Source organism: Nyctibius grandis, chromosome 5 (assembly GCF_013368605.1).
Source record: "Nyctibius grandis isolate bNycGra1 chromosome 5, bNycGra1.pri, whole genome shotgun sequence".
In the NCBI taxonomy this organism is placed as follows: Eukaryota; Metazoa; Chordata; class Aves; order Nyctibiiformes; family Nyctibiidae; genus Nyctibius; species Nyctibius grandis.
Genome location: NC_090662.1, coordinates 31,863,980 through 31,873,427, shown reverse-complemented (window position 1 = coordinate 31,873,427; position 9,448 = coordinate 31,863,980). Strand labels below are relative to the sequence as shown.

General features: G+C 45.1%; 1 protein-coding gene across 1 annotated transcript; it reads right to left on the bottom strand.

Moving 5' to 3' along the window:
* Nucleotides 1-341: 341 nt before the first annotated feature.
* GPR85 (G protein-coupled receptor 85) lies at nt 342-3,432 on the bottom strand. Its single transcript, XM_068401998.1, has 2 exons — nt 3,225-3,432; nt 342-1,629 (listed from the first exon to the last, which is right to left on the bottom strand). The coding sequence occupies exon 2, from the start codon at nt 1,452-1,454 to the stop codon at nt 342-344; it is 1,113 nt and encodes a 370-aa protein (XP_068258099.1). The 5' UTR covers nt 1,455-1,629; nt 3,225-3,432.
* Nucleotides 3,433-9,448: the final 6,016 nt, after the last annotated feature.

The window sequence follows — 9,448 nt, the reverse complement described above, 5'->3', positions numbered from 1 at the left end:
TTTGATGGTCTTATTTTATGTAGTGATATACACAGCATTTAGCACTGATACTTAGCACCTGCTACTTTCATAATCTAGATTTCAACCACATAAAGGAATTCAGGGCAGTAGTTCAGTCCTTTGTTCTTAATTACAAACCTTCAGCAGTGGTCAGCAGGAACATGTTTAGGTTTAAAACAGGATTAGAGGTGAGCTATTGCAAAGACTGCAGAATGTTGCCCAAATCCTTACAACTGCTGACATCCCATTCTTGATTTTCTTCTCAAGACATGGCTACAGGCCACAATTGCTTAGCAGAGAATGGTAGTGTTTCACAAGGCTAAAGATTTACAGATGCTCCCTCATATAACACAGTAAGGTTCCCTTGGTAACCTGGATTTTCTGCAGTAAAGAAGGGTTGTGCTGAAACAGCGCCTCAGCTCCCTGTTGGAGAAAATGCAGACAAAAGGATTGATTCCAGCTTGGGCAAAACTCATCCAGACAGCGGCCGTTAGAAATCCCCCTGGTACTACAGGCCCTCTTGCAAAAACTCTCCAGTAACAGGCTACCAAATAGGGACCCCACAAGGTCAGAAAGAGGAATGTCATGATGTAGAACATTCTGCTGATTCTCTTCTCCATTTTGAACTCATCTAAAACCAGTAGCCTTCTCCTGCCTGTGGCGTTCGCGTTCTGCCTGATTCCCAACAAGGTTGGAGGTGTGGGACCCCTTCCAAATCCAGCCAGCCAATTAGCAGCTGCTTGACCACTCGCTCCAGGACCATGAAAAGTCCAGTTCTGGCTCACTGCTGCAACAAACTGGACTGGCTTCATTTTCCTGCGATCGTGAACGAAAAATATCAGCTTGAGGTAGACAAGCTGTGTGGCTAGGAGGATAAGGGCAAGAAGAAGCATAAATCCCAAGGAATCATTAGCCCTGAAGGAACGATGCTGGAAAGTGCATTGGTCTTCCTCCCTAATGAACGAGTAGGTGCCCACGTCTAAAACTGGGGGGAAAGCCATGGCTACTGAGAGGGTCCACACCATACAGATAACAGCCAAACAAGTCCAGAAGGTCAGCCTTTTCGTATAAAAACGGTGGTGGGCAATAGCTAAGTATCTGGTGACGCTTATGCAGAATAACATGAAAGCAGTGTGAAAGCAGGACAAAACCCCCAAAAAGGCAATCACTTTGCAAGTAAGAGTCCCATACGTCCAAGTAGAGCCATTCTTTACAGAGGTGAAAACAAACGGGAAACAAATTGCAGATCTGAGGATATCAGAGCAGCAAAGATCCAACAGGAAGTAGTAAGGAGCTCTATGCAAGGTCTTATCTTTGACTAGCAAAATGGAGATCAGAAGGTTACCCACCACACTGACTCCTATTATGAAACCCAGTGAAGTCAGTTTCAGAAAAGCTGTTAAAGGAGAGAGATTTTGTAAAATGTTGTCAGCTGCATGGCTGTAGTTCGCCATAGATGGATGGATGATATGTATATTGCCTCAGTCAAGTCTCATGATCTATATATAAGAACAAGGGAAAAATAGATCCATACATCTTACTGAAAATGTAATCCACAAACAGAACTGATCTTGTGTCTAGTCATACAGTACATCCTCTTCTTTCTGATTTGTCATGCCATCAAAATATCTGAAAAAAAATCGAGCTATCAGTTCTTAAGTTAACATGAAATGATGTCAGAAAGTGCTAACAAAGATGTTAATTTATGGAGAACCAAATGAAGTTGTAAATTTGAGTACTATTGTTTGTTTTTAAAAATCATGAGGCTTTTTTTTTCATACTTACTGTTTAGCATGATTGATTATTGGCATTTCACAGATTTGGCTTGTTACAGTTTCAGAACTGACCGGTGCCCCTTATATTTGGTAGCATATATAATTATACAGTTAAAGCCTCAGAGATTTTATGAATCAAAAGATGCCCAGTTTGCAAGCCCAAGAGTTAACCACTGACATCTTTTTAAAAAATCCCCAAAGACTGCTGATATTCTGACATTACCTACATTTATTTTATGGCTACAGTATTTGTCAATGTTTTAGAGGCAGCTGCTGTGTTGATACGGATCACACCCAAAGAAACCCTGTAGAATTTATGTTTTTTAACCCAAGTCACCAAAGCACATTAATCACACTGTTAGTTCATGCACATTGTAAGAGAAACAGTATTCATTATCCCCCTCCCTTCCTCCTATAAACCATAATTTTATCAGTTAGGCTTTCAAATAAACAGGTATGCCAGTCAGTCGACAGCACTATGCTTTAGGGTCTTCTCCCCCCCCCGCTTTAATGCAAATCTTTAAAGCCTCAATATAATTCATAATAAGCAACAGTCAGTGTAAATACTGAGCAAAAATAGGTAACGCACCCAAGATATTATGCCCATCCTTTCAGGAGGGCTGGTTTTGGTTATGCTTAAATAAACATATAATAAATTGGCATTTTTTTTTTTAGCTAATTAGGGCTCCGCTATTCCCACTAATCCTCCCAGTGAATCGCACCGGAACACATTTCATACAATAAAATAAAATAAATTAAAGAACTGTCTGCTGCTGCTGGGGTTTTTTTTGTTGTTTTTTTCTTTTTCCTCCCTCCAGAGCCAGGGACAGGAGCCACAGCAGGCACGATCGCGCTCCGCCGTTATTCACACGGAGTGTTTCCTAATGCCACCTCGGGTGTACAAAGGATATTCCCACTGAATCCCAGCAAAATCCTTCCATTCTTACCGTCCACAAAAGAGCCTGATTGCTGCTGTGTAAACAGAGGCTGATCAGATCATGGCATCGTTTTAAAACCATGAAACCAGGCTCCCCCTCCCCCCTCCCGCCGCTCCCCCTCCTGCGTGGAGCTGTCCCCGCCGCGCGGCCGGCCCTGCCGCCGCACACGCACACCCGCACACGCTCACGCTGACACACTCACACTCGCACACGCTCACGAAGACACTCGCTCCCCCCCCCCACGCGCGGCCATGCAGGGCAGGACTGCGCCGCGCTGCAAGGCAGCCCGGGTGCCGCCGCCTGGCAGCCGCATCTGCCGGAACCATGCGAGAGCCTCCCGCGGCGGGGAGCTCGGGAGAGGCATTGTCTGGCAACGCTTCCATCATGCCGCTTCGTTAGAAATCAGCCGCCCCCCAGACTCACCCCCTGAGGGGGGCAGCCGTCCTCACACGCACCTGCAGCTGCGGCAGCCCTCGGCACCCCCAGCCTCCCCCAGCCCCTCTCCTCCTACCTGTTGGTGCCGGAGATCCCCACATGCCAGAGCTGCTCCCTCCCGCCGACCGAGGGCTGCTTTATCTTGGCGGTCTCTTTTAGAATATTTTTTTATTTTCCTCTGCCATCTTTCATTCTTCTTTCTTTCAGTCCTTTCCTTTTTCTTTATTTTTTCCCCTTTTTTTTTTCCCTCGGTACCTTGACTGAGATCGCAGTCAGTGGCTCGGGCGGCGCATGCTCACTGCGCCTCCTCCCTGCGCGCCGAGCCCCGTCCTCCCCTGTCGCAGCGGCACAATCTCTCCCAGTAACGCGGCAGCGGCGGCGGCCGCCTCGATGAGGGCACGGCCGCCTCGCTGGCGGCAGCAGCTGCTGCCGTCTCAATGAGGGCAAAGCAACCGCCGCGGCAGCAGCAGTCTCCTCAGCCGTGGGCAGGCAGCCTCCGCGGCAGCAGCCTCCTCAGTGAGGGGAAGGCAGCCTCCGCGGCAGCACGTCCCCATTGCGATGCATAGCCGAGCTGGATTTATTGGCGAGCCTGGGCAAGCTAGCTTGAGGAAGGGGAGGAGGAGGAGGAATTAGGTCTTGCGCTCCTTGTTTATGCCTTTGAACTTCCCCTCCCGCCTCTTTCGCTTAAAATGGGGGCTAAGAAGCGGCCGCCGTGGTGCACGTCGCAGCCCGTCAGGAGAGGGACCGGGCGGTTTCTTCAGCTGGCGCTGCTCGCATCCTCCCGCTCGTGGCTTGTTTTCTCTCCTTCCGATCCCCACCCGGTGAAATCCTCCTTCTTAACCCCTGAGCCAGGAAGGGCGCCTTAAAAAGTGCCGTGGTTCGCGGAAGGCGTATTTGCCGCGGGGCCGTGAGGGCACCGCACCTTCCCCCTGGCTCCGCTGCCTCCCCCTCGCAGCCAGGAAAGCGCCTTCCCAACGTTCAGCCCAAAGCCGGAGCAGAACTGTCAGGGCGCTGCATGGCGACCGCGACGAATTTTAATGTCAGCCCGTTCCGTCCGCAGCAGGGCCAGCATTCCCCCTCAGCGCGCAGGGCCAGAGCGGTGGCAGCGGCGGCAGCCGCCGCGGAGGAGCGCCCGAGCCGTTAACCAGCGGCGGTCGGTACTGAGCCGTCCCGATGATGTCATTCGGTCCGGTGGGCCGAGGCGGCGGCGCCGTCAAGCGGCCTGTGGCCTGGGCCGCCGCAGAGGGGCCTGTCGCCGGCCTCCCCGCCCGCTGGCCCCCTCCCTTCTTGGGTGCCACCGCGGTAAATCCAGGAGGAAACGGGAAAGGTTCGGATGAAGTGTGAAAGAGCCCGTCCCTCCGCCCTCCCGCCTCTTCGGGTTTTGTGGGAGTTTATCCGGGAGCAGCGGGGACATGAAGAAAGGCTTGCCCCAAAAGTGATTCGTTGTGACTGCGAGGCAGCTGAGGAACAGCTTATTTTGGGTCGAGAGATTTGGATTCTGAGGAGCTTCTTCACTGGGAGCTTCCGCTCAAGTCAGAATAAATTCTTCTGGGGGACAGATTTATGGGGTTGATTCATAATGTGTGTCACATCTTTGAGACATTTCGTAGACTACAGGCATTTTTTAAGGCTGTTGTCAAAAGTTTGGGTTCTTTTTTTTTGGCGCTTTCTAAATTGGAATTGGTGGCCAAGCCACAAAGTTAGCTTCAGTAACAGCCTGATCAAGCCCAAAGGTCTGCAGCCACCAGAAAAGACAGTTATTTAAAAAATTGCACCATTTCAAGCATGTGACTTGCTTCAGAAAAAAATTATTCTTGAGCAGAAGATTTGCACAGAGCTCAGGTATACATTTTTTTTTCTGTGTGTGTAATTATGATGACTTTGTGTTGGTGCTCAGCTTTGGACTTCGTTTCACTTTTAAAAATTGGCATTTTGGGTAGTTACTAAAGTTACTACTTCAGGCTGCACTTCTCATGTCACAATCAGCTAAGCTAAGCAGACCTCTACAGCTATCCCTTTTCTGTTGTTAGATATATGTACCCAAAGTTACACACACTGACTTTTAAAGTCATTCTTAATGTTAAAATGGAAGGACAAGGAATTAGCTAGTAAGCCAGAGAGAGCAGACACTTTAATGGACTGTCTAATATAGAAATGAATTCTCCAAATGCCGTGAAAATTAAGCGCTTAAAATACCAGCTTAGGAAGCAGATTTATAATATGTGGTACAGGATGGCTATTGTATGTTTATGGTCAGGTCCTATTCTTACACTCTGATTTATGGTTTGTATTTAACAGTAAACAATACAACATCATCATCATCATTGTAAAAAAGATCCAGTGCAGTAGTTTTTAACCTTTTCTGTCTGTGCTTTCTCTTAGAGCTGTTACGAAGGTATATTGCTATGTAACATTTAAGAACTTGCTTTTCTTTTATACCTGTCACAGACTATTTAGAAGTAATCCGTGGACTTCAGAATTCATTCAGCGTTCAACCACTGGTTCAGCATAGATCCACTTATCATCATATGTGTAATCTGAGAGCCAGTGCTCTAATTCTGCTCAATGGAACATAGACATCTATACTGAAGTGAATGTAACTAAGCTAGTTTCCTGTTGTAGTCAATGATGAGAAAAAGATGCTTTAGGGAGCAGATAATCGCATTATGAATCACAAGTCTAAAATACATCAGATGGATTGCACTCTATTTTCTTTATTAGAAGGGTGGAGTTAGGCAAGAGAAACCCTTGTTACAAAGGGAGAGACTTGTGGTGGAGCGTGAGATAATGCGGTGTATGTAGGCTGTTGTGCTGGGAGCAGGTCACATCCCCCATGGAGGGAAAGCAAATCCAGGAGTCATGGGGTTGGGAATCCGTGAGGTGAAGGCAGATGCCAGATAAAGATGGCTCCAGGAAGCATGGACCAGGAAATGTGCAATTGGAAGGGGAGGAGGAGAAGAGCTACAAAAGAACAGGTGAAGAGAGATCTGTACTCACTAGTTCTTCAGAATAGCTGGACTAGAGAGATGAAAGATTCAGAAAACAACCTGAGGCAACCTTTGTTGCAAGGTGAGCGGATTGGGGTAGCCAAGTAGAATTTCTTGGGGCTTTCCCATGAGGAGGGATCCTGAACCCTGAATAAACTGCCCACTCCACAATGTACAGGGGGCTACACTAAGGGCAACAGGAAGGAAGTTCAAAAAACCCAGAGGACCTGCATACTATGTAAGCATCTCAGAGGAAAGAAGTGATTACTCTCAGGAAGGTAAATAACTTTTCCTGCCTTTTCTTCACTTAAGTGTCTAAGTCTGCTTTTCCCCAAGAAGGAAGGGTAAAGGGAAAGAGTGTAAGGGAAATGGAAGTGCAAGAGCATTCATGTACCCCATTAGAGCTAGCAGCAGATTGATTAGAGCTTTCCTTAGAAATGCGAAAGCCAAGACTATTTCCCTGTTTTTCTGATTTAGATCAAAGATGTGAACCATCTCCAGGTTTGGGCAACCCCACTGCAAAGTTATTGATAGTTATGGTACAGAGCTCTTTCATTTTATCCTGTTGGAGTTATTTAATAATCGTGGCCTGAAATGTAAATGGTGAAGTATTCAGCTTTGTTGGTGGTGACTGAGGATCCTATATTCGAATTGTAATTTTATTCAATTTAGGTACTTAGGAATGACCAAGAGACTGAGTCTAGTGAATTGGACCCACTAGGTCCATTCCCAGATCAGGATCACCTTATGGGAGAATCCTACTTTGGTATTCTTGGTCTTGGGCATCATCTGCAGATCTGGACAGCTCATTTCTGTGAAGTGGTGGTGATGCTTGGGTGCACGTGGGCAAGGTGCCAGGGACTCAGGCACTGGGGTGGGGGATAGTTGAATGCTATTGCAGAGGAACTTTATTGTTGTATAAGTAGCGTTTTGGGTACTTGGCACCTAATTTCTTTTGAGGATATGTGCCCTGGAATCCTGTACCACAGTTGTGAGCCAGGTGAGAATGCTGGGTAGGTGATTCTCATAATTTTGAGCTTTTTCCTCATAATGGGAGAGGTTTTTGGGAAAAGTCTGATTGAGAAATCTCACTAATGGAGCCTGAGTTAGAGATCAGGCAGGAAGACAGGCTAGTGATAACAAGTAACTATCAGTTGAAAAGATTGGGTGAGATGTTGGCCTCACCGAGGTCAGTAACAACTCTCTCAACAATTCCAGCAGAATGAGGATTTCAATGTGGGGCCAGAAGTTGTGAATAGCTAAAATGTAAAATATTCATCTCCCTATTCTCTTGATCATTTAGGTACTTAAGGTGTTTACTGGCTGTCTTGAAATTTGTATGTATGCAATGTCTACCCAGTCTGCATAATGCAAACTCTGAAGCACTGTAGGATTTTGTGACATTTCTACAAAACAGGAGAGCTACTCAGCAAGGTGTACCCACCTCTGTGCAGAGGCCAGCACGAGATTTATGTATTGCTTAAGAGACTGTGATAGATGCTATCAAAGTACATCCTTTTCAAATGGCTCAAGGAATTCTTCCAAGGGAAATTTCTTGACTGTGCAGTAGATTTGTGAAACTTTAAAATAGTATTTAAGTAGGACTTATGTAAACCAAAGACCTGTGTAAGACTCCTGTACAATGGAATATTTCACCTGCAATATATTTGGTTCCTGTGCTTTGCAGAGTAAAGACATTTGTTGGTAGTGTCTGGCTCCTGGGTTGACTCTCAGCACAGACATAAATTTCACCCCACACTGAAAATCTCTCTAGTGCTCTCTGCCTCAGTGATGCATGTTTTCACCTATAACAAAATAGCATTCCTGTGACTGTAACAATTCCTATGGATAATTATTGCGGGGTTTTTTGGTATTAATCTTTAGCCAGATCCTCAGATGTTTTATAAATATTTCTCAGAAACGTTTAATTAGGTATTTAAAAAAATGTTTCATAAGTCCCCTTTGAAACTTAATTTTTGTTCTTCAAAGTTGATCTGTGTTGCGTGTTTACACAGGCATAAATGAAGGTTTAAGGGCAAATACAACATAAGCTTATCTGCTGAGCATATGAAAAAGGCTTTGTCCTGCAGAGGAAAACCTTCACTCTGTGTGACTAATGGGAGTGAGGCACCAATGTGCTCCTGAAAATCCCACTAGATACTTACATGTATCCTCAGGCTTCTAAACACCTTTCACCAGTGTGTTCATTAGGACTACATTTGAAAGACTGGACACGTCTTTTGCATCTGGGTTTCATAGATACACTGTTAAATCAGTGTTGCAGTGTTAAGTTCAGTTATTTTTTGTGCAATTGAAGTAGTGTGGACATGTAATTACTTCACTTGCATATCAGGTAGTTAAAAATGCAAATGAACTTAACTGTGGCCATGAATAATTACCAATGTTAAATTGCACTGCTAATTACTTGTGCCTGCAAAAAGATAAGCTACGTTTTTAAATTGCTGGACTCCACAAATAGCCTTTTAATATATATGATTTAGAGAGAGAGAGAGAAGAGAGAGTTAGAGAGTCAAAGAAAGGTTCCTGTGTGGTCTTTGTTGTTTGTGTGCCATATGGATGTTGTCTTGTACTGAAGAACTACCAAATTGCTTCTTTTCATAGCCAAGATGGAGTGATAATAGGTACTTAAAAAAGATAGAGCCAGTCACATCCACAGTCATGCAGATCCATGATTGAGCTCCACAGAAGGGAGGAAAAAAAAAAACTCAACCGGACTTACAGTGCTGACTTTGGCCTATCATCTCAGCCAAAATTTAAGGTGTCAAATTGGGCATCACTCAGAAGCTAAGCTCAGCTGCCCCCAGCCCTCTGATACCTGAGGACAAGCTGGAATGCAAGGGGGTTTAGCTTCTGCCAAATTTACCCTCTTAAACACAACATCATAGTATCTGAAGAAGTAGTTTCAAGTAGATACATTTGTTGAGATAATATTTTTGAATGGCTGAGAATATTTCTCTAATATTGCCATCTTGGATCCTTCATAAATTGTGTAGATAAATAATGTAATATTCAAAATTTAATCTTTGAGTAATTTGTTTAGCTCAAGTTTGGGGTTTTTGTGTTTGTTTTTTTTTTAAATAACAGAGGGTAAGCACTATGTTTTATGTCCATATAACAAATCTTTTAATGTGAATAATTCTCAACTTGCAGTCCTGTTAGTGGGAAGTATTGAAATTCTTATTCCATCAACAGTTTTTAGTTAATGAGGGCAGCACTGTAGAAATGCCTCAGTAACAGGGTCTACAGTGAGGTCCTGAGCTGCTGACCTCGGAAGGACACTTGCTGTTATTCC

Excerpts from the sequence above, each read along its gene's own strand:
- GPR85 (XM_068401998.1), bottom strand. The coding sequence starts at position 1,454 with ATGGCGAACTACAGCCATGCAGCTGACAACATTTTACAAAATCTCTCT.